At 34.7% G+C, this 26,898-nt stretch overlaps 1 protein-coding gene across 1 annotated transcript in view; it reads left to right on the top strand.

The window, feature by feature from the left end:
• Positions 1-26,898, top strand: part of LOC126881352 (phosphatase Herzog) — a 105,172-nt gene that overhangs the window by 29,594 nt on the left and 48,680 nt on the right. The window contains exon 2 of the mRNA XM_050645601.1: positions 25,706-25,992. Coding sequence (XP_050501558.1) covers positions 25,706-25,992 — 287 coding nt within the window. The remainder of the gene's footprint in view (positions 1-25,705; positions 25,993-26,898) is intronic.

Raw genomic sequence — 26,898 nt, 5'->3', positions numbered from 1 at the left:
CCATAAAAAAACAATATCCTTGTTTATTATGTATGTCGTAAATTGTGTAATTGTAACAGGCAAGCCCTCTTTTATAAAAAAAGTCACTTCTGTCTTCGTTTGGAACAACCTGAACTGCTAACAAGTCAAAACAACATACATACTACAGCTTTGAGTATTGAAGTTAAAAAATATTTCCATATAAATGCTCTTTAATAGACTGACAATTATTTTCTGTGCACTGCTTTAGATACAACCGATACATTTCAGATAAGTTCAACCCCCCTGTAAATATATTATCTGTGTGTGAGCTCAGCAGTAATGAGATTCCATTACAGGAAAAGAATATAAATATATGCCTTCTTGCGAAAATATTTCTTTCATCATCTGTCCTTGGAGATTCAGTCTTTGAATTTTTTTAACATTCAAAGCTAACTCTGAAGCGTAAAATTTAGAAATCTAACTGTTGGCAACTGAGAAAATAAAACGCTTAGGAAAAAAATCAGTTACAAAATGAAATAACTCGAATTGTTACACTAATGGAACTAAAACAATTACCATTTTATGACAAACTATATGTGTGGCATCTTCACTGAACGTTATAGAGTTGTTACCATTTGTAATTCGTAAATATTGGTTATTGAAGCACTTCCCAATATGTATTTACTTCGAAGTCACTATAATTCAGACTTGTTGGAATAGCTTTGTATGGATATCTAATAGACATTATTCTATAGATATGGAGATAGATAGAAATTTATCCATAAATCTGTATATTTATAGAAGTTACATTATAACATCTACATGTGGATTGAAGTGTAAACTTCAATCGGTGGACTTTCAGGTAAAACAACAAAATCTGACATTGGGAAATCTCAATAAAAAAACCTTTCTAAATTGTAATTAAAACCCAGAGTTCGATACAATTGGATCAGCTAAAATATTTCAGACAGAAAAGATTATCACTGAAAACGTTTGTTTTCTATACTTCCACAAAATTTATTATATCTAAGTGACTACAGCTGTTTCGGCGGAGTGCCTTTCTCAAGTAATATAGTTTACAATGTGTTTGCCTTTTTAATCTTCAACTGAAGAGGTTGAGGAGTGGGGAGCTGTTTGTCTCGAGTTGGTCATTCAGAATTATATCTGTATTTTTCAGTTTATTAATTTCCATAGATTCTAAAAAAGATAGCTTAAGGCCTTTATTTTGAATATGTAGAATTTGAAACTCTTCATTGAAAGAATGATTATGATCTAGAAGGTGAAGTGCGTATGTAGAAGTGTCTGTTTTTCTATTGTTGAATGCCCTTTTGTGTTCTGCTATCCGTTTGTCAAAAGTTCTGCCAGTTTGACCGATGTACGTTTTCGGACGTACATCGGTCAAACTGGCAGAACTTTTGACAAACGGATAGCAGAACACAAAAGGGCATTCAACAATAGAAAAACAGACACTTCTACATACGCACTTCACCTTCTAGATCATAATCATTCTTTCAATGAAGAGTTTCAAATTCTACATATCCAAAATAAAGGCCTTAAGCTATCTTTTTTAGAATCTATGGAAATTAATAAACTGAAAAATACAGATATAATTCTGAATGACCAACTCGAGACAAACAGCTCCCCACTCCTCAACCTCTTCAGTTGAAGATTAAAAAGGCAAACACATTGTAAACTATATTACTTGAGAAAGGCACTCCGCCGAAACAGCTGTAGTCACTTAGATATAATAAATTTTGTGGAAGTATAGAAAACAAACGTTTTCAGTGTTTTATTGTTAGATAAAATGAACTTCCATCAAGTAACGGTCGAATCCATCAATCAAGAAAAGATTATATTATGTGACAGAGAGATGCATAGAACACTGCTATGAATATGATGAAACGTAACAATTTGGAAAAATTTAACCATAACTATGCAAACAAAGTAAAAGCTGGTAAGAGCTCTAATTTTTCCCATAGCCACATAATATTAGGTATTCGAAACATGGATATTGAAGAAAGCAGATATAGAAATAAAATAAACGGTTTTGAGACTTCTCTCCGCTTTTTTAAGATTATGTATTGTTATTTTCACTCCCATTTTCAATTTCTCTTACATACTACCAGTAGAAATTATTACTCCCTTGGGGAGTGACATTTCTCTCAAAGATTAAGAGAATTTTTTTCAAGAATACAGCATTGTCGGTTTTAGGGAGCCACGCCTACTTTTACGTCACTTTCTCTTACCATTTCTACTCCCTGAAATTCAAGAATACGGGCCCAGGGGCGGAAACCAGAGCGGGCCTTATAAGGGATCAAATTCGAACGCGGAAACGCTGCGTTTTGGAGAAGGGGTGGGGGCAGGAGTGAATATAAAAATTATAAGGGTTTTTTTGTGACGTTCGTGATGAAGATAGTGCACCAAAATTTGGGAATAAGTAGAACATGACATAACTAAGTAAAATCTCCAGTTGCGGAAACCAGACCGGGGGACGAGTGTAGTTATGAGGTAAAATTCGCGGTTTTTATTTTTTTTTGTGGCGCTACTAAGTGAAATCATCAAGAGCGGAAAGCTGCGAGGGGGACAAAGGGATGGGGTAGGGGTAATTAAAAAATTATAAGGGGCTTTAATCTCTAGGGGCGAAAGGCTACATGGGTAAAATATAAAAATGATTAGGGGTTTTTGTGAAGTTCGTGATCGTGATAGTACACCACAATTTTCGAATAAGTAGATCATGACATAACTAAGTAAAATCTCCAGGGCCGAAACGTTGCGTGGGGGGACAAAGGGGTGGTGGGCAGGGATGAATATAAAAATTTAAGGATTTTTTTGACGTTCGTGATCTAGATAGTGCATCAAAATTTGGGAATCAGTAGATCATGACTTAACTAAGCAAAATCGTCAGGGGCGGTAGGCTTCGTGGGGGACAAAGGGGTGAGTGCAGGTGTGAAAATTTGGGAATAAATAAATCGTGACGTAAGTAACCAAAATCTCCAGGGGCGTCACAATAAACCATTTATAATTTTTAAATTTACCTCTGCCCCCGCTCCTTTGTCACCCACGCAGCGTTCCGCCCCTGGAGATTTTACTTAGTTATGTCATGATCTACTTATTCCCAAACTTTGAAGCACTATTTCGATCACGGACGTCACAAAAAACCCCTTATAATTTTTATATTCACACCTGCCCCCACCCCCTTTGTCCCCAAAGCAGCGTTCCGCCCCTGGAGATTTTACTTAGTTACGTCATGGCCTACCTATTCCCAAATTTTGGTGCACTATCCCGATCATGAGCATCACAAAAAAAATAATAAAAACCGCTACTTTGACCACTTATAACTACTCTCATCTCTCTCATAACTGGAGAGTTTACTTAGTTATGTCATGGTCTATTTATTCCCAAATTTTGGTGCACTATCTACATAACGAACGTCACAAAAAAACCCCTTAAAATTTTTATGTTCACCCCCTTCTTCCACCCCTTTGTCCACCACGCAGCGTTCCGTCCCTGGACATTTTACTTAGTTACCTCATGACCTACTTATTCCCAAATTTTGGTGCACCATCTCGATCATAAGCGTCACAAAAAAAATAAAAACCGCGACTTTCTTCTTCTTTTTCTTCTTCTTATAATAGGCCTCTTGGCCTGTTCCTTATCGATTTTGAGCTTGTATTCGTAGCTGTGATGTTGACTGCCAGCTACCTCGCCACCTTTTAAAGGGCCTTCCTATTGGTCTTTTGCCTGTTGGCTTCGAATCCCTGGCTTTGACCGCGACTTTGACCCCTTATAACTACCCTCGTCCCCACTCTGGTTTTTGCCCGTGTGGGAAAGTTATGTACACGACTAATTCAACATATCCCCGTATAGTTTGTCTATATTATTTATTACGAGCAAAATCCGCTTCTATCTCTCCCGACTCATCATCATCATCATTCAACCCGGATCTATCCACTGCTGGATATAGGTGTCCCTCAGTCTTCTCCGTGCATTTCTGTCATGTGCTGTGCATAAATCTCTCCGACTACTACAAAATAGATATTTTTGAGATGAGGTTGTAGATTATACAAATATAAAAATATACAGGATGTTTTATTATATGTAATTAAAGATAGTGGATTACCATAGTCCACTACTATAGTAGTCCACTATCTTTAATTTGTATATTTAAATAGCATATTTGAATTTAAAAGTTGACGTATCCTAGCGTTTTTTATAATTTTCTAAAATAAGGTCACAAACAATTATTTTATTCCGTAAGTGGTTTCCATACATTATAATTTTAAATTTTCACCCTATATTATTCATAATACAGCATACATGATATAGTTCATTGAAATCAGGTTGTTAAGCAGCTGTTAAAAATATAAAAATATGCATTAAAAATAAAGTTTTGAACCATGCTAGACTTGCGTGAATCACCCTGAGTTTATGTTTAAAAAGCGCACATTTCTATATAAAAATCGACGGGTCTCAGCGTTTTTTAAAATTGCATAGAACAAGGACAGAAATAATTTTATCCCATAAGTACCTTCCACCCTATATATAATTTAATAGTTGTTGTATTGCAACAATTGCAGGTAATTGTTGTAATAAGACTGTTGTGCTGTTTACATAGAAATCGATCCGTGCGTCGTCCGTGTGAATTCGTAGGCATTTCAGTACTCTGCCAATCTTAACCAGCCCTAAATGATAGGAATCCGGAAATCATTGGAGATGGCATTTAAAGAAGAAGGAATGGTTGGGCAGTGACACCACTTTAATAGAGTAGCGTAGAAGATTCGGAATATATTGGTATACGTTTATAGAAAAATAAGTCCATCATCCATTAGTCCATGCACCTGGGGTTGCATTGGTCAAAATTCATTAATTTCTGGAAGGATTAGTGCCTCGTTCGCTTTATTCCCCTGATTTGGCTTCCATCGATGATTATTTGCCCGTTTCCAAAACTGAACAGTTAATCAACAATTTGACAATTTTGTTCAATGTCGATATAATTGCTATTGTTGTTGGAGTTATAAGGCATTGCTTACTTGAATGTTGAAAAGTAAAATGCTTTTGTTAAAACGTTTTCTTTGTTAGTATATATGTTACAGTTCAAGTTGATTATCCAGTTGGAGTTGACTCCAACTAGTTGGAGTCAACTCTAACGGCTGGTTTCAGTAAAAGTTGATTATAAATATAAAATGAAGATTTATATTCAACATTTACTAGTAAAAGTAGACTCCAACTAGGAAAAGTATACTCTTCCCAATGCCATTTAGTAAAAGTTGATTCTGATTCATACAAACAGCCGATTCTAGAAATTAAATGTTACTGAAAGTGTTCAAATTAGTCTAGGCTGTATAGTCGCCCCCGTTAGGTAAATTACTCCAATTCGAATTTTTTGCACAAACTTACTCAAAAAGAAGTCCTTATAACAAATCTACTGGGTGCCAGGCAGTACCTTGATCGATAAATTGTTTAAACAATTTTTTAAAGACAAATTCACAAAAATAATTTTTTCACTTCGAACAATATTTTTTTAGATCATTTGGGTTATTCTGAGCAAAAAAAGGTATTTTGTGTTTTTTCTCTAAAATTGATTGTTGTCGAGTTATACGCGATTTAAAATTTGAAAAATGCGAAAATAGCCATTTTCAAGGCTTAATAACTCGGTTAAAATCCATTATTATGAAAGTCAGAAAGTGACCAAACCAAAGTTTATAGCCCCCTCTACAAGATCCATCAGAAATTTTTGTCACTATTTTATTACTAAGCTTTATCTTTAATTATTAACAATGAGCGCTAAGTGCGTATTAGGCGGCCGTCAATGGTGAGTGCTAAAGAGATGCACCATTCCGGCCGTCCAATGGTGAATCTCTTATTAATGAGAATCTCTTAATGAAAAATAATATCTTATTAATGAAATAATGACAAAAATTTCTTCAGGATCTTATAGAGGTAGCTGTAATCTTTGATTTTTTTTTTAGTTTCTGACTTTCATAATATATAATATAGTATGGCATTTTTGCCTTTCGGACAGTTCCGGCGCCAAATACATCCTCAACCCTGTTTCAAGTAACTAGTGTCGATGTACTGTACACTAGCCCAGGGGGACCGACGGCTTAACGTGCTCTCCGAGGCACGGTGAGACGGCTCGTGTCATTATTGGAAATGAAAATGGTTTGTCTTTGGCAGGACTCGAACCCACGTACACTGGCGTAGTAATTATCTTTAACCGAGTTATTAAACCTTAAAAATGGTTATTTTGGCGTTTTTCAAAATTTAAGTCGCTAATAACTCGACAACAGTAAATTTTAGAGAAAAAAGGCCCAAAGGATCTAAAAAAAATTTGTGCGAAGTAAAAAATTATTTTAGCGAATTTGTTTAAAATCATTGCTTATCGCCAAACGTCACTAAAATCATCCATTATTGTACTCATTTGCCCTCATTTTCGGCAGTAAAGTAACACTTTCTTGTATTGAAAGAAGAATGTTACTTTACCTGCCGCGATTATTAATCAAATTAACGGAGATTGAATGTAAGTGGTCAATGGCAGCAATCGATTATTTATTTGAGTGAAATTCAAATTTATTTACTTTAATTATTAAAAATATTGTACAAAATTTATCTTATTATTAATAAAATTTATGTCAAAAAGTAAAATTCTGTAGTGTTTCGCAATTATATTCATACAAAATAAATCATAACTTTACAGATTTAGTAATTAGGTAGGTATACAATATGCAAAAGTCATCTGTCATTACTGTCATACGAATTTTAACGAGCCCCCTACAAGATACTGAAGAAATTTTTGTTATTATTTTATTACTAAGCGGTTATTTTTAATTATTAACAATGAGTGCTAGGAGCGTATTGACGCAGCTATCAATGTGAGTGCGAGTGAGATGCACCATTGCACCATTTTGTCATTTAAAAATTCAAACTTCTGTCAAACCACAAAACTGTCAAAACTTTTTTTGTAATTTATTGCTCACATGTCATCACCATGACAAGGCGAAAGTTCTTCTTCTTGTGGTGCTTTCTCCTTTAGTGGAGGTTAGCGACTACACTGGCAAATCTGTCTCTGTCCAATGCGGCTCTAAACAAAGATGTTGAATCAAGGCCGGTCCAGTCTCTGATATTTGTAAGCCATGAAATCTGGCGCCTACCGGGACCCCGTTTTCCTTCAATCTTACCCTGGATGATCAGTTGCGTGAGGCGGTACTTTTTGTTTCTCATTATGTGTCCCAGGTAGCTAACTTTTCTGACTTTAATGATTTTTAGCAGTTCCCTATCTGTACCTATTCTTTTCAGAACATATTCGTTGGTGGTGTGGGTTGTCCAAGGTATTTTCAAGTCTCTTCTATAAAGCCAGAGTTCAAAGGCTGTGTTGTGTTGTGTCCAGGCCTCCGTTCCATACAAAAGTATTGACCACACATAGCAATGCAGAAAACGACATCTAAGGCTGATATTAATGCTACTGTTACAAAATAAGCTTTTCATTTTGATAAACCCCTGTTGGGCTACCTCGATTCTCGCTCTTAACTTCTTGTTTATAATCAAGTTGATTGTTGAACCAGCAACCAAGATATTTGTACTAGCTTACATATTCAAGCTGTTGGTGTTTCACATATTTATTGGAAGAGGTAAATTTTTGTTCCTTGATATTCTTATAACTTTGGTTTTCGCAGTATTGATCTTCATCCCCATTTTTTCACAACTCTCAGTAACCCTATCCAACAGTATCTGCAGACTATGGTCCGAATCAGTCATTAATACTGTGTCATCTGCATACCGGATGTTATTTACTCTCTGCCCGTTTATCCTGATTACTTTTGAAGAATGCGATAAAGAGTTCGCAAATATTACCTCAGAGTAGACGTTTAAAGTATGGGTGATAGCACACAACCCTGTCTAACACCTCGTTGTATTTCAATTGGCCTTGACGTATTACCATTGGTCTTTATGATTGCTGTCTGATTCCAATAAATAGCCTCTATAATTTTAGAATCTCTTTTGTCGACTCCGATGTCGTTCAATCTTTCTATCAAGGTCTTGTGCTTCACCCTATCGAACGCTTTCTCAAAATCTATGAAACAGATAAAAAGGTCTGCTTGCTGATCTTTGTATCTTTGTGCCAGAGTTTGAAGACAGAATATTGCTTCTCGTGTCCCCATACCTTTCCTGAAGCCAAATTGTTCTTGACCGGTAACCTCATCACATTTTTATAATATATTCTGTTCTGTATTGCTGATACGCAAGAAAAGCTTCAGAATGTTATTTAATAGACTTATAAGGCGGAAGTCCTGGCATAATTTGGCATTCTTCTTTTTAGGCAGTGGTATGAAGACTGATTCAAGCCATATTTTAGGGATAGTCCCTGTATTGTAAACATTATTAAATAGTCCAAGAAGAAGGTCTAAGTTTTCCTCGTTGATTAACTTCAATAGCTCAGCTGGTATTTCATCTTTTCCTACAGATTTGTTGTTTTTTAGTTGACGTCCATTAAATCCAATATTTCCTCTGTCATCCATCTTTGCTTCCGTGGTCGCTGTTTTGTGAGCATTTCAGTTGCCGTTGCAAGGGAGTGTCTGATTTCCTCCCGAAGGCGAAAGTTAAGGATGTTTAATTATATGAAAGTGTGCTAAAAAACAGTGCGAAAAAGTAAAACCGATCTAAAATACATTGTTACTTCAGACACACTTTAAACCCTTCATGCACTGCTATCTATATTTACAATTTTCACACAATAAAACCTTTACATTTACATAATATGAGATAGAGTAGATAAAAATTATTTTTGTGAATTTGGTTAACAAAAATTGGTTAAACAATTTTTCGACCGCGGTACGGCGTGACACCCTGTGTATTTGTTATAAGGATTGTTATACGGATGTATTTCTTTGAGTAAGTTTGTGCAAAAAATCGAATCAGAATAATTTACCTAACGGGGGCGACGTTACAGACTATACTAATAAGTATTTGAAACGGTCAAAACAAAGAAACGCACACTCATCAAAAATGCACTTGAGATTCTCGTATAATCAACATTTACTGAATCGATCCAGGAAGAGTCAACTCCAACTAGTAAAAGTTGATTTAAATTTTTAAAATCAACTTTTACTGCTCGTTTCAGTTGGAGTTGACTCCAACTAGTTGGAGTCAACTCTAACTGAGAATCAACTTGAACTGTAACATATATAGTTATCGGACAATCTTGGTAGATTGTAAAATAAATAATGTACATACAGTAATGTACTAAATATTCTCCTTGTGGTGAAGTTTATTATCTACATTTTATGTATTATTATTTTAGTTTATTATCTACAATTGCCTCTAGATTGTAATCTCTATTGACCACATATCAACATAATTGCAGCCACATCTGATTATATAATTGAAGTAATCAGTGATTCGTATCATGTATAGTCGTCATGCAGTTCGGTCAGATTGTGTAAAAATTTATTTTTTATTTCTAGTTAAAACATTAACGACAACTACAATAAAACTCTACCACGAACAACTGACTCGAGAATAATCATAGAATGAAACGCATAAACTATCAATGTTGTCACTGACATTTCTTTTAAGAATGTACCTCGCATAATAAATTAGGCTTGGAATTCTAAAGCCGTGTCCAGACTATGTAACAAAACATGTTAAATAACAAAGTTTTGTGACTTGTTAAAGAATTTTAAAGAAAAAAGTTTTAAAACACAGTGTTGTATAACATTTTTCTGGTTATATAGCATGTTTTATGTTATCCAACAGATGTCGGTAAACATCAAAGAAAGTTATAAAATATTGTTGTAAAACCGCACCGCGACTGCTCTACACCTAAAAACATTTTAATTGAAACATTTCTCTGGCATAGTACGCGAGCAGCAACCATCGGAGTCATATATCGCCTTGTTCGTTCTTGAGTGATTTTACTAGATTTTCTTTGCTCTGTTCACGTTATTTACGCTATGGAATTGTCGAAAGAACTGAATACTCATCTAATTGAGCTATTTCATGAGCAACGAGTATTATGTGATTGCTACGGGATGAGCTACATTTATTGATTTTAAAAAGAGAAATAAAAAATGGCCACGACGCATGGACTGCAATAGCCGTAGAAGTGAAAATAGATACAGAAACTATAGCTAAAACTAATGCAAGTACACCTACAACTCAATCCAACAAAAGAAAAGCAATAGATACGAAATCTGAAGATGCATACGCGGTAATGAAACAACTATCAAGTGATATGAAAAAGCGAGATGACTTTGATAATATATGGTGAATATGTAGTAACTACCTTGCGGAACCTTAACAGCAAATCGGTGCAAATCAACGACAAATTTGACATAAATAATATTCTCTACACAGCAGAGTATTCAGACATAGAACCTGTAACATTCACTTCATTCTCTACACAGATGCAGACTGCTTCACCAGCTACTCCAACAGGCACTCAATCATACAGTACATCTGAGCCTTTTCTTTCCGTCCTCTACACCTACATCCGCTACTTCTCCAGCTGCACCAATTCAAACAGGGACTGACATTCAATAATGAACAGGTGCAGAAGATAATACTGAGGAATTAAATTTTACAGAGATGCTATTTCCTCTTTGAAACAATGAATAAAACGTTTAAAAAATATGCTTACTTTTATTCTGTCTCTTAAACAGTTGATGAGAGAGTCACAAACTTCTGGCACAATATTCGAAATACTTTCTTAGAAAATTTACTCCACTTGCTAAGAGTCTTATCGTAACTGCTAATTTTCTCTTACTGGAATTGCATCTCGAAATCTTGTGTCTCTCTTGAATATTTTATGGCCGATTTCATTTATAAGAAATTTAAAATCAGAACTTTTCATTCTTAAGAAGTTTTTAAAACTGCCATCACATTTAATGTCTCTTGTCGATGGATCTATGTCACCCCTTTCCAGATCAGCTGCTAAAAGAGCTGTACCACTAACTCGAGTTGCTAATGAAGGATGCACCCAAAATCTTCGTTTAACACGCCAGCGTCGCCTCCACAATATTACACAAGCTGCTGCTGCTATGACGACATCACCTATATATGACGCAATTTTATATACTGCCTAACATACCAGCTATCCAACTAAAATGCTGCAAAAGTTATGCGCACTTTGCTGTTTTATTTTTTGTTATATAGTCTGGATGCTCATGCTATATTATAACAAGTTACAGAACAACATTGAAGTACAACAAATTTGTTGTACAACTTTGTTATTAACATATTTTTTTACATAGTCTGGATCCGGCTTAAGAATCTATGCAATCGCCCCATTAAACTGGCGTTGCTCTATGGCTAGCCCCATGTGGAGTGTGAACGTAAGAGTAACTTACTGCCATTTGAAAAAAGCTATTTTTCTTTATCGACTGAATTCTAGTAAATAGGTGAATATCTTGGATTGGAATATTTACACTTTGGAAGTTTATAAGGTACATTCGAGTATTTCTAAGAAGTATTATGTTATTGCGTGTAAGTACTATAGTTATATTTTCTAGACGAACTGCAACTCTAACCGAGGAGAATTTTGCTAGAGTACTTTAATAACAAAACGGCATTCAGTAAATGTGATAATTCATAATGTATTGAATGGAGTTTGGTTGTATATATGTTATAGTCAAAGCCCGAATTTCAGGCACTCCTAGGTTTGACTAGGCAATCCTCAGGTCTGACTGACGGTCTTAGTCAAAGCCCGAAATAAATTACAGTTTCGGCCTTTGACTAGTCAAACCTAGGAGAGACTAAGTTGGTCAGGCAAAGGTCGAAATTTAATTTTATGAAATCGGGGTTTGACTAGTCAAACCCCGATCAGCTATTAAAATGTCGTAATTTATTAGATTAGGTTCATTAAAACGTCATTTTTTAATTTTAATGTTTATTATTTTTATATTGTTTTAATTAAAATTAAAAAAAGTAGTGTTTATTCTCACATGTTGAGGCATTATGGCATTTAGAGTTGCACAATACGTTAGACCTTTTACACTTACATAATTTTGAAGAGCATTTCTCATTGCAGTAGCATTTTATAAAGCCTTGTCCTCAAAATAAAAATTTTTTTGTACTAATTTCTCATAGAGCTTCACGTCTTGAACATCTTCAAAATTAAGGAAATTCTCTTTGCATTCTCTTATTTTATTTCTTGAAAAAAGTGTGTTTATTGTTCCGTATTTCGTACCAACTCTATATGCTATGTTTCGCGCATCTGCTTTGACTCTATCAAAGCTGGGAATAGGAATTGTTACAGTTTTTCCGATCGAAATTGGAGGAAATTTTTACGCCAATAAATAATTATAATTTATTTACACCATAACAAATGAGAAAATTATTTAACATTAAATATTTAAAAATATTAATAAATTTTTTACAAAAATATTTTGAGGTAATAGATTCCGCAGAATTGAGATACCTAATAGATTTCACATGCGTGCATAATTTGAAATCAGGTGGTACATATTTTGTGCGCTGACAGCACACTTGGTGCATACTATGAAGGTTTTGAAAGAAAAGTTACATGCATGCGTTGTGCACAGACAGAAAACATTAAAATAAATAAAGAAAAGGCGATTGAAGGTCTCCATTCCCAGGCCAATACTATGAAACAATTAAGAGAAAAAAAAATGTCCTCCAATTTCGATCGAAAAAAACTGTAACAATACCTATCTCCAGCTTTGATAGAGCCAAAGGAGATGCTCGAAATATTTTGGATAATATATCCTTGGCACGCCTCTCCTTGGCACGCGTTCGAGCATGCGTTGTCCACAGACAGAAAAGATTAAAATAAATAAAGGAAATGCGATTGAAGGTCTTCATGTCCAGGTTATTTCTATGAAATAATTAAGTGAAAAAAAAATGTCCTCCGATTTAGATCGGAGAAACTGTAACAATACCTATCCCCAGCTTTGATAGAGCCAAAGAGGATGCTCGAAATATTTTGAGTAGCATACAAGATAAAACAATTGACGGTTTATATAGAGTTGGTACGAAATACAGAACAATAAACACACATTTTTCAAGAAATCAAAGAGAATTTTCTTAATTTCGAAGATGTTTCAGACGTTAAGCTGTCTCTAAGAGAAATTAGTATCAAAGATCAGGGCTGCTTTATCCATTAGGCAATATAGGCAGTTGCCTAGGGCGGTAAATTATGAGAGGGCGGCAAAAATACTGTACAAAAAATATTTGTATATAAAAATTAAAATCGAATAACATTTAAGTACATAGTACATCCATCAATGGAATATAAGTGGGCATTCATTTCTAGAAAACAAATTGCATTTTCTTAACACTATTCATTCAAAACGGACAGAAGTCGTAAATTTAGGGATTATTGGGCTGTCGGCAGCACCGCAAAAGCGGCGGCGGCGGGCGCACTGTTCTATATATTTTTTAAACTGACTCCTTTTTGGTTATTAGTGGTTGAAAATTTGCCATTTTCATTGAAAAATGTCGCCTTTTCGGACGGTTTTTTGCGAATACCTTAAAAATTATGGATCTAACGAAAAAAACCATATAAAACATTTTTGTAGCTTATGAATAATCTAAGAGATTCGTTCCTTCATAAGTCTTCTAGTGATAACATAAAAAGAGATATGGTAGGTAAAAAGAAATTTTATTGTGCATGTTCAAATGGGTGTGTTGAATTTAATAACAGAGAAATGGTCGATTTTAAGGGTATAATGCTATCAATATCTTTTGTAAGTACTGCCTGAAAAAACCATTAAAACGCCGCACTGTTAAGTTTCGATTACATTCAAACTAAGCGAGATATGGTGCAACAAAAAAGGATGACTAATTTATTGTAAGATAAAATGCGAAGTATGTATATTTTTAACCCAGTGGTTTCCATCCTGTGGGGCGCGCCCCCCTAGGGGGGCGCGAGACTGTTGCAAGGGGGGCACGCAGTTGTTTCTAAAATATTTTCGAATACAGACCAAAAAAGTCGAATAGGTGACAAAAGAATGAATCTGCAAAATAGGTATACGTAATCCACAATCCTCGCCGCGAATTTTTCTGGTACAAATGCTAAAACATTCATCTGTACTCTTGCTGGAACAAAAACATCTCGCTTTCGCGTTTGGAGCCGCGCGCCAAATCTTCTTCTTATACTTGTAGATATGTCGATCTCCCCATACCCTCGTACTGCCCATACCTTTTGGTGGTCTCCCGGTGGACGCTTGCCAGCTGGTTTTCCTTCTAGCACAATTCAATTATTGGTAGTCTGTGGTCCTCCAGACTGAATCATTCTCTTCGTCTTTGTCTACTCCAGCTTGCTACATCTTGCACGCCACATTCTTTCCTGATGATGTTGTTTCGTATTCTATCCCTTCTTGTCTTCCCTGCTATGGCTCTTAGTGTCTTCATTTCGGCTGTACGCAGCATGCTTTTAGTTTTATTGGTCTCTTCTCTTGATTCAATGCTATAGGTCAGCGTTTCCCAACCGGTGGGTCGCGACCCACTAGTGGGTCGCGAACAGGTTTCAGGTGGGTCGCGGCTTGACTCTTACAGTAGCTGAATAACGTAGATATATATCATCATGAGTGAGGGATGGGTCGCGAATATGAAAAAATATCAGAAGGTGGGTCGCCAGACATAAAAGGTTGGGAACCACTGCTATAGGTCATAACAGGTCTGATGCAAGTTTTATAAATTCTAACTTTGCTGTCCATTCTCATATATGGGTTATTCCAGATCACATCTCTCAAACATCCGGACATGACTGCGGCCCTGTTAATTTGTCCTCTTAGGTCTCTGGTTGGGTTATGATAAATTGATAAGTCTACACCTAGATATTTGAACTGGTTTAGCTGTTCTTTGGGTTTCTCCTCTAACACGAGCTTGGATCTAATTGGATCTTTCACAATGGTAATGCATTTTGTTTTCTACGTGGATATGCTCATGTTGGGTCGTCGACGTGCTTGGTAGAATCGATAAAGTTCTCTTTGTAGGTCATCCTCATCTACCGCATCATCCTCATATTATATATTCGCAAATATATTCGTTTTGGCTACGAGTAAAGGACGAATTTCTTACTTTGACAAACAAAGTTTTAGAAATTTTATTGACATTTGTAACATCTTACCTATGTGAAACTGATTTTTCTACAGTGGCTGTCTTAAACAATGATACCACCAAGGATTGAGAAAATTTGTGCTGAAAAACAAGCTCAATTGTCTCATTAAATTTTTACATATTCATTTTTGTATTTTTGTAAGATTTGTTTTTATTACATTTAAAATTATTATTTCTTATAATAAATAATTATTTTTTTATGTATATTTTTATATGATATTTTATATTATTTTGTAGCCCATTAAATAAATTACAATATCAGTTGAGTATTTACGAAATTAGATTGTTTGAAAAATTAAGGGGGCGCAACAATTTTTTCTTTTTAAAGGGGGGCGCAAGTACAAAAAGGTTGGAAACCACTGTTTTAACCCCTCATCCACCAGATTTAAATGCATCGTTTTGCTTCTACAATGTCTTTTACTATAGTGTTATTTCTATGTTCAACAAGTTGGACGGGTTTAAAATGTATGGTTTTTGAAACAAAATAAGATCAAATTATAGAGAGCATTTTTAATTTTTTTTAAGTCTTCCTTTTTCTCCATGTAACTCGAAAATGATAATGAGATACAGTAATGAAAGAAAAATAAAATTGTTATCTAAAAGAAAACCTGCATTTTTGTAAGGGATTTTTTTACGTATCTCTTATCACTTTCGAATTACATGGAGAAAAAGGAAGATTTTTAAGAAAATTTAATAATGCACTCTATAATTTGACCTTATTCTTTTCAAAAACCATTTATTTTAAACCCGTCCAACTTTTTGAATATAGAAATAACACTATAGTAGAGGGTATCCTAGAAGAAAAACAATGCATTTAAATTCTGATGGATGAGGGGATACTTCTCATTTTTCCTTAAAATACATTAGTCATAAGTTTTTTGCACCATATCTCGCTTAGTTTGAATGTAACCGACATTTAACAGATCTTGTTGTAAAGGTCTTTTCAAGCACTACAAAAGGTATCCGTAGCATTATACCCCTAAAATCGACAATTTCTCTGTTATTTTAAGTTGAAAACACCGATTTGAGCATGCACAAAAAAATCTTTTTTCACCTACCATCTCTTTTTTTTTTTATAAATACTAGAAGATTTATGAAAAATGAATCTCCCTGTTTTTTCATAAACTACAAAAATGTTTTATATAATTTTTTTCGTTAGATGCACAATTTTTATGGTATTCTCAAAAAAATCAAAAAAACTGTCTCCGAAAAGTGTCATTTTTCAATGAAAAGGGCAAATTTTTAATTACGAATAACTCAAAAAGTATTGAGTTTTCAAAAAAATATATAAAACAGTTATTGCTTAGAATTAGGTTCTCTGGCCACTTCCGGTGTTAGTTTGATAAAAAAAATTCCACCCCCAAGAACGGGTGGGAACCACCCCGAAGTTAAAAGCGTCATAGGATATATCGTAGACTTTGTTTATTGAGCTATTCCCTACTTACAGTGAAAATATCAAGTAAATTGATGCAGTAGGATAGTATAATGGAATTCTGAGCCAAATACCCTCACTGACTGCACTAATAGATACCTACATCATTCATACATGAATGCATTCACTTAAAGGTTCATTTGGATACCACAATAAAATCAACAATCGCCAATAATTGACATATTTATCTAAATATTTAAAAAAGAGTGGATTGAAAGATATTTTCCCTAATTTTGATATTGCTTTGCGCATTTATTTCTGCCTTCCAGTTGCCAACCAACGTGTCCGCTGAAAGGTCATTTTCGAAAATGTCAAGAATTTAAAATAGTCATGAAAATAATTTCCGATCAAGTATGACGCAAGAATGTCTTAACAATTTGTCGATTTTGTCCATAGAAAGTGACGTAACAAAGGCGATAAATTATGACGACATTATAGATGATTTTTCCAAAGAAAAATCAAGAAAGAAATCTGATGTGATCGAACTGGAATGACAATTTTAATGTATTCTTATTTAAATAAAAAAACCTGCTTGCAATTTTTTTTTCGCAAAAATGGTAGGTACATGCTTAAAGGGCGGCTACTAGAGAATTGCCTAGGGCGTCAATTAACCTAAAGGCGGCCCTGTCAAAGATTCTAAATTTTGAGGACAAGGCTTTATAAAATGCTACTGCAATAAGAAATGCTCTTCAAAATTATGTAAGTGTAAAAGGTTTAACGTATTGTGCAACTTTAAATGCCATAATGCCTCAACATATATGAGAATAAGCACTAAGTCTTTTATTTTAATTACGACAATATAAAAATAGTAAACATTAAAATTAAAAAATTACGATTTATTAAACCTAGGGCCGGTTGTTCGAACGCTAATCAACATTGATCACTATCAAATATTTAATTACTGTCACAACTGTCAATGTCAACTTTGGTTGGGTTGCTGAAAACATAGTTAATTATAATTATGAGATTAGTTAGTCAATTAACATAATAATTATTAACATAATTGATTAACTAATTTCATAATTGTCATCAATAATTATGTTTTCGGCAACCCAACCAAAGTTGACATTGACAGTTGTGACAGTAATTAAGTATTTGATAGTGATCAATGCTGATTAGCGTTCGAACAACCGGCCCCTAATCTAACAAATTACGACATTTTAATAGCTGATCGGGGTTTAACTAGGCAAACCCCGATTTCGTAAAATTAAATTTCGACCTTTGCCTGACCAACTTAGTCTCTCCTAGGTTTGACTAGTCAAAGGCCGAAACTGTAATTTATTTCGGGCTTTGACTAAGACCGTCAGTCAGACCTGAGGATTGCCTAGTCAAACCTAGGAGTGCCTGAAATTCGGACTTTGACTATAACATATAGGTACATATATTATTTCTACACTTTTCAAAACATTACGGAGGTGGGCTCCTTAACCTTAATTAAGTGCTTTATATGTATTAGTGATGTAACGAATATTCGTATTCGCATTCGCATTCGCGAATATTCGCATGTTTTTGCATATTCGCATTCGCATACGCATTCGCGAAATTTGTGCGAATGTTTTGCGAATATGAAAACCAGAAAAAAAAATAATTTTAAGATAATATTAGGTTAATAAAATCAAAATCTATTCACTTCTCATCTTTTTTTATTAAGAAAAGGTAACTTAACCTCAAACCTGCAGCTACTCTCAAATGGAAATATGCAGGACACAACAGCAGACAAAGAAACGGAAGATGGAATGAAGCGATAACTCACTGGAGACCTTGGGACTACAAAAGAGGAAGGGGCAGACCACAGACGAGATGGTCGAATGACCTAAAGAGATACGCAGCGACCAGATCGACAGCATTAGCACTGAACCGAGAAGAGTGGAAAAGTAAGGGGGAGGCCTACGTTCAACTTTGGACAAATGAAGGGCAATGGATAGATAGAACCTAACCTTGTATAATCACATTATCAGCCTTCACTTTTTTTTATTATTTGGTATTATGTAATAAAGCTTAAGATTCAGATTGATTTACACTAAATATCAATTAACTTTTCATTAAAAATTTAGGAAACATTACAAAAATAGAAACAAATTAAAAAAAACTGGACATTCGCATTCGCATCCGCATTCGCGAATGTCAGTAGCAGATATTCGCATTCGCATTCGTATTCGCGAATGTTAAAAAATGACATTCGTTACATCACTAATATGTATCTTCAAACTTAAGTAAATCAAAGTACATATGTTGGAATATATCATCGTTCAAAGGTCCGCCGCGGCTCAACTGCATAACCGAAATGACAATATTTGCCAAGTTGTAGTCCTTGTAAAGCAGAGTTCTTGTGAGCGACATGAAATCGACTGCATTGGATTCTCCTGTCGATAGGAAAATGCGCATTATTTGATGTTACATATTATTTAGTTATTTAGTATCCTCCTCTACTCATACCGACACTAATACCCACAAGTATATTAAGGTCTAAAACTGAACATCAAAAAGACTAAATTTATGATTGTAACAAAGAAGCTATACACCAACGTGAATTTAACCATAAATAATAAGCAAGTTGAAAGAGTTACGTCCTACAAATATTTAGGGGTTTGGTTCACTGATACTAATGACCAGACAAGAGAAATTAAGAGGCGAATGGAAATAGCGAGACAATCATTTATCAAAATGAAAAATATTTTACGTAGACTTAGTCACGAATGAAGAAGTCTTGCGAATACTTTCAAACGAAACAGAACTGAATAATAGAATAAAGATACGAACACTACAATACCTGGGCCACGTGATCAGTGGAGCAAAATACCAGCTTCTGCAGGATATTATGTAGGGAAAGATGTTAGAAAAGCGTAGAGTTGGAAGGATCATGGACGCGCAATTGTTCGTCTAATCGGCTTTTTAGAGCAGCTGTAAACAGAATACAAATAGTCATAATAATCACCAATCTTCGAAAGAAATCGGCACCTTAAGAAGAAGGATTCCTGCACACTCTCATGGACAGAGTCGATGTTTTCGGTAGAGCTTGTAACCGGTAGCTCTGTTAGACACCAGACTCGGCCGGCGAAGGTTGATAAAACCAAGACCCACCTGTTGATTACCAAAAAATTGGGAGGATTCAACTGATACACTACTAGATGTATTACTACCTCCTGACGACTTAGAAAATGAAACAATAGAACAAAGAAATATTAGAACACTGATGATACAAAAACATGAAAAGAAAAAAGGCTCCTGGGCCAGATAACATTCATGTAGAAATTCTTCAGGCCCTTTCAGAGTACATACAGTCGGAAAAATGAAAGAATACCCATGAACGAACATATAAAACACGCTGTACTTTCCTGTCACCGTGTCACAAAGAAAATTGTCCAGTGCAAGTACATGTAACAATAATTATTATATGTACTTGCGCTGGCCAATTTATTGTGTGACACGGTGGCAGAAAAATACAGCGTGTTTTATATGTTCGTTCATGGGTATTCTTTCATTTTTCCTACTGTACTTAATACCAGTACTCACTTCTTTATACAGGGTGTCCCCAAAAGATTGGTCATAAATTATACCACACATTCTGGGGTCAAAAATAGTTCGATTAAACCTAACTTACCTTAGTACAAATGTGCTCATAAAAAAAGTTACAAAATGAAAATTGATTGTTTTCAATATATTGAAAACTATTAGAGATTTTTTATCGAAAATGGACATGTATCATTCTTATGGCAGGAACATCTTAAGACAAAATTATAGTGAAATTTGTCCATCCCATAAAAAATTTATGGGGATTTTGTTCCCTTAAACCCCCCCCCCCCCCCAAACTTTTGTGTACGTTCCAAATAATTCATTATTGTGGTACCATTAGTTAAACACAACGTTTTTAAAACTTTTTTGCCTCCTAGTATTTTTTCGATAAACCAGTTCTTATCGAGATGCGGCTTCTTTTTCAATATATTTATGTAAAAATTTTATGGGGGGTTTGTTCCTTTAAACCCCCCAAATTTTTGTGTACGTTCCAATTAAACTATTATTGTGGTACCATCAGTTAAACAGTGTTTTTAAGACTTTTGCCTCTTAGTCTTTTTTTTTATAAGTCACCTTTTATCGAGATGTAGCTTCTTTTTCAAAATATACCTAAAAATGTAAATTATAAATAAATTTTCAGATTATTAACTGGTCTCTATAACCGTACTTAACCATATACAAATAATATGTGGTGGATTCGACAAATATTCAAAATATCTCCATAAACACTGACTTATCGAAAAAGTACTAAGAGGCAAAAAGTTTTAGGAACATTGTGTTTAACTAATGGTGCCACAATAATAATTCAATTGGAACGTACACAAAAGTTTGGGGGGGGGGGTTAAGGGAACAAAACCCCATAAAATTTTTATGGGGTGCACAAATTTAACTTTAATTTTTTTTTTTTAAGATGTTGCTGCCATAAAATTGTCACATGTCCATTTTCAATAAAAAATCTCTGAGAGTTTTCGATATATAAAAAAATCGATTTTTATTTTCTAAATTCAAAGGGCTGTAACTTTTTTGTGTGCACTATTCTATATAGGTAAGTGAGGTTCAATCAATCTACTTTTGACCCCAGAATCTGTGGTATAATTTATGACCAATCTTTTCGGGACCCCCTGTATAATGAATGTCTAAGACAAAAAAAGTTTCCCAACAACTTTAAACAAGCTGAAGTTATAATTATAAGTAAAGGAGAAGATAAAAATCCAACTTTACCTAAATCTTATAGACCAATATGCTTACTAAACACAATGGGGAAATTACATGAAAAATTACTTTGTAAGAGACTAAATCAAATAAGACACCAAACTGGACTTCATCCAAATCAATATGGCTTTAGGGAAGGAAAATCAACAGAAGATGCTATTAATAATGTTTTTAATATAATTGAAGAGAGCACAAATAAGTATGTTTTGATGATCTTTATAGATGTTTCTGGAGCTTTTGACAATTTATGGTGGCCGGCATTATTCGAAAGACTTCGACAGATGCATTGCCCCAGGGACTTGTACGGCAGTTTCAGAAACTATTGTCAAGACCGATATGCCAGCTTAAGTTGTCCAATGAATAAAAGAACGAGACATATAACTAAAGGTTGTCCACAAGGTTCAGTGTGTGGACCTATTTTTTGGGACATAATGTTAGAAGAACTGCTGGAACGGTTAGCTGTGGATTCTGAAGTTCTGGGGAGCATAGCGTATGAATTCAAGAAGAGAACTACAAATAAAATCAAATGGAGTACTTGAAAATATAAATGAATGGATGAAAAAGTTAAACTAACTATGTCAGAAACAAAAACAACATATAACCTTATAAAAGGAAAACTTGAAAAAAATCCAAATATACAAATAAGAGGGAAAGCAATAAAAAGAACAAAAACAACTAGATATCTTGGTATCATAATCGATGAACCAAGACTCTTTACAAACCATATAAATAGCGTCTATGAGAAGGCAGCGAAAGTCATGCATTGCATTGCAAGCCTAGCACAAAGGGAGTATATAATTCCGTTCCAGCATATGCGCGTATACCTGAGTACGATACTTGCCTCAATTGTAGGGTATGGTGCAAGTGTATGGGCACACAGACTAACAAATAATAAAAATATTGAAAACCTAAATAAAGCACAAAGAGGTTTCCTTGTTAGAGTGACAGGAGCCTTCAGTACTACAGCAACAGCTTTAACAGTCTTGACTGGTGTAATGCCCATGCACTTGGAAGCACAAAAACGTGCATGTAGATATTGGCAAAGAAAAAAAATTATGAAAAAATAATACAATTAATGGGAAAGGAAATTAGAACAAAAAGAGAATTAGAAGAAATATTATATAGAAAATGGCAAAACTAATGGGATAATTCCCCTAAAGCAAGACGTCTCCATCTCTTTTATTCCAAATTTAAATAATATACCAAATTATTTTAACCCAAAAAAAGGATTAATACATTTCCTTACAGGGCACGGTCCGTACCCTACATACCTGCATAGATTTAATTTAAAAGATGATGAATACTGTGAATGTGGAGAAATAGGCACACCAGAACACATATGATTTAATTGCGAAAGCCAAACAAATACACATGAATTACACACAATATGAGAAGAGACCTTGTTGGCATAAATATAGAAAACAATACAAAATGAAGAATTATATAATACATTAAATAATTTAGCGGACATAATATGAAACAATTAGAATTATATAATATCAGACGAAGAAGAAATCAAGTAAGTATCCAACCTATGTGAAATTGAATAAGAAATTATAAAATAAAAAATTAAAATTATATATATAAAAATATGGATCAAAATAAATATTTAACCTAACTAAATAAATATTTATATAATAAAAAATAAAAAATTAATATTAAATATAAAATAAAATAAGATAAAATACATCAAAAATAAAAAAAATATTAATCAAACAAAAAAAAACATGCTAAAAACTTATAATGTTAAAACTCGATGGATATTTTCGGCTAAGGGTCTGAAGCTTACCGAAATACCATTGGGAATATTATACAAGTCAAATAGATCTGCACTTACAATTATTTCTGACTATTTTTTTAGATTAATAGTGCTGGCATTTCTCATCTGAGAATGAGAACTAGAAGCACTATAAAAATTATTTTCACAAAAAAAAATTAAAATAAAAAAAATAAATTAAAAATTACATTTTGTTTATTAAAATTGTTTAGAATTGTTTATTAGAATTATTTATAATTTATAATTATTGTCAGAATTAGTAATAGATTAGCGCCATTATTAATTAGTTAAATTAAATTAAAAAATTGTTAAAATAAAAATTATTTGTATCAACTACTGTAATCCCATCAGGAAACGATTCCATTTGCCCGAAGCGGTCAAATTGGCAATAAAGACTAAGTTCCTATATAAGAACGAAAAAATAGAAGTTGTTAACAAATTTGTATATCTTGGAGTCACCCTAACCACAACATCACTTTTTAAAGCAATGGCCGATACAACAGTAAAAAGAGCAAAACACGCAATTAGTAACGTGATAGGTTTAATGGCTAAAACCAAAATGAATTCTTGGACATCTCGTGTGCAACTTTTCGATTCGCTAGTTCAAACCCTTGTTATGAACTGTGTGCCCGTCTGGGGAATGAGATATGCTGACCAGTTAGAAAGAATACAAATAAAAAACTTTTACATCTCAGTATCAATACACCTGATTATGCTGTTAGGTTTTAGACAGGAAGAGTCAAAATTTCTTTTACTATTTTCAAGCTAACTTTAAATTGGATCATCAAGCTATCGCAAATGCATGATTTAAGACTTCCTCTTATTTGTTTTCTGCGTTAGCTTCAAATTTCTTCAGCAAATAATTCAATAAATACGAACAGATACAACTGGGTCTCACAGCTTAAGCAATACTTTCAAATATTAGATTATGAATTTTCTTGGGATGAAAACATCTCTAATTGGCTATTAAAAAACAAGAAAAGCATGTTAAAAAAGTATATGGATATGCTTCATCAAGAAGACATTCAAGCAGTTTCCATGTCAACATTCTCAACTATTTACAAACATTTATCCGTAGATACCTCAGTACAGAAATATCTGGAATTTCAAATTCCCATAAAATACATTCGTGCCATGGCGCAACTTCGAACGTATGTGACAGGAGTATTTTATAATATTCTCTTGTCACAGTGCCAGTTGTCATACTCCTCCGATGCGTCTAAAGGTGGGAAAATATGTAATGTTTTGTTAATTTATACGTTAACATCGATAATTTCCACCTGTACTAGTTTCATCTCTTTTTACTTCACAATGTACTATATTTTCCATATTTTGCGATATTTTGTCGGTTATTAGCGCGTTCATCACTGTATACACACATTAAAGAAGAAAGACGGTCGGGGCGAGTATAGGATAGAGATGGGACAGACCAATTAATACTCGGCCCGGTAAGTAACGGCTCAGCGATTAATTAATACTTAATCGCTTCGACAGGACGGTTTGGCCTTAACTCAATGCTTTAAGAGCCCGGTTGGTCTCCAAGCAATATATTTCGGCTAGTAGATCAATACTCTGGCTACTCCCCTTCTGTTGCGGCAAAGCTCCTTTTATATCATTCTCGGTGATCTTTCTTTTAACACGCGTCAATGCGGGAGTGCGTGTGTACGGATCGGTGGCACGTCGGATGCATGAGTCAGCAGTGGAGCAGCATTATCGTTACAATCTTACGTTTCATCGACGTAGCGGTGTCAGTTGATTGTTTACTGAACCAGTGGACTCAAATTTATCCACCACAGTGCGAATAGTTATCTTGGTAGGACGATTATTTCGACCGTAAGATGGGCAAAGCGCGCAGAACGTTGCCCCTTCATCAGATAGGCGAACACGGTCATACATACCATCAGGAGATTTCTACGATTAAGAAGATTTGGACCTTGTAACTTTTTGAAGGCTCCATTACGTGGAGCCTGGTCTCTCTTATACCCTCACTACAGATCTAGGGGTTCTAGAACCGCTTTAATTAAGTTCTGTAAAACTATCTTGACCAGTACTGAAGGGCACTCCAGTGACTGGCCTGGATTCCAGAGGCATACTGAATGAGCCCTGTATAGCAAGGACTTCGGCTTGTTCATTACCTTCCATACACGAGTGTCCTGGCGTTCATAATAAAATTAACCTTGTACTGTTTCGCCACGGCAGTTAGAATCTTTTGTATCCATCTCATCTCATATACATATATAAACAAGATGAGCCCAGTCTGGTTGGTCGAAGTTATTAAATGCAAACAACTTTACGCTACAAAGCTACCAAATATGTCAAACTATGGTTGTACACAACGAACTGTCAACACTGATGGAATCGAAAAAAATCGAAATTAATGACTTCAGGATGAGATAGAGATACTCAGGTAAAGGAGGGAAGATAATCGCCATCTTTCGTAAACAAACAAATTGACACTGCTAGTCAGGTACGGTGGTAGTTATAACAAATTTTACCTGAAAAATTCTCTGTCTCTCTAGGACCTCTCTCTTGTATGTTGCAGTCAATCTCGCTTCACTGTTTGAATGGGACAGGGCCATTCCATCAGTGTTGACAGTTCGTTGGTTGTACATGATCATCAATAATATTCTAGTTGTCATGTTTTTAAATGCGGAAATTATCTGTCAATAAATAATACGTTTATTTCCATAGTATCGTAGTAGTCTTTTCTTATTCTATATTTTTTATTACAGGTTCTATCTCAACACAAGATGGCACCATTGACCAACTCACACAACTTCAGCCCACAACTATCACCACCTCGAAGAAAAGCTCTACCAAGAGCTTCTTCCGTTCACTACTATGTTGCCTGCGCCCGAAGAAATCAAAAACCCCCATTTCGGATCAATGTCTTGACGGGACCCAGTGCGTTGACCATAGCAGATGCAGTTATCTTCTCAGTCCGCCACGACAAGAGGATATACACAAGAAGTGTATGGTTATAGATCTGGATGAAACATTGGTACATAGCAGCTTTAAAGTAAGTATTACACATAATTTCAAAAGTTGTGCATCACCCCTCGTATTCACGATGTTTACGCTTTTATAAATCCGTATCTTTATCACACATTTGATGGGCATTTTTTATAAAAAATATACCTTTTTTGGTTTTTTATTTTATTTGAATACCCATTTAATTGACCTGGTTTTGCCAAGGTGTAAACATTTGAAAAATTTATTCTGATGAAATTTTTGAAAACGTGATTAAAAATGAATCGTACTTTAATTTCTGAGTTGGACCGTATAAGAATTATCGATTTAGTTGAAGAAGGCCATTCACAGCGGTTCGTGGCGGAAAGAGTGGATGTTTCTCAGAGTGATGTCTCACGGATATGGAATAGGTTCCTGGAGATAAACTCGATACGGAATATAGCTCGGTCTGGTAGACCCCGAGTTACCAATGATCGACAGAATATATATATCAGAATTTCCATCCGTAGAAATTCTTGTATGTCTGTACCAGCCCTCCAAATAGAATTCAGGCATGCTACAGGAATCAGAGTATCGTTGGCTACAATAAGAAGAAGAATTTTAGACTCAGGTTTTAGGAGTCGTCGACCAATAAGAGTTCCTCAGCTACAACCTAGACATATTTTGGACCGCCTCCAGTTGGCTTAAGAACACATACAGCTCCCGTGAATCCGAGGGGTGATGCATAACTTTTGAAACTATGTGTATTACAATGTAAGATAATTTACACTATATTTTCGCTTTGTTTAAATAGAAATACGTTTCACGTAGTTCATATGTTTGCAGACTAATAGATGATCTGGAGTCTGAATCTCTTTACAGTCGCAACGGCCATCCGCAGCATGAACTTAATTGATTCTGTTACTCCTACAGTTCGTCACCCCACTTTCAGTCTATTGTCAAAGGACCTACCTGG

Source organism: Diabrotica virgifera, chromosome 3, assembly GCF_917563875.1.
Source record: "Diabrotica virgifera virgifera chromosome 3, PGI_DIABVI_V3a".
Taxonomy (NCBI): domain Eukaryota; kingdom Metazoa; phylum Arthropoda; class Insecta; order Coleoptera; family Chrysomelidae; genus Diabrotica; species Diabrotica virgifera.
This window is presented reverse-complemented; position numbering and strand designations above follow the sequence as displayed.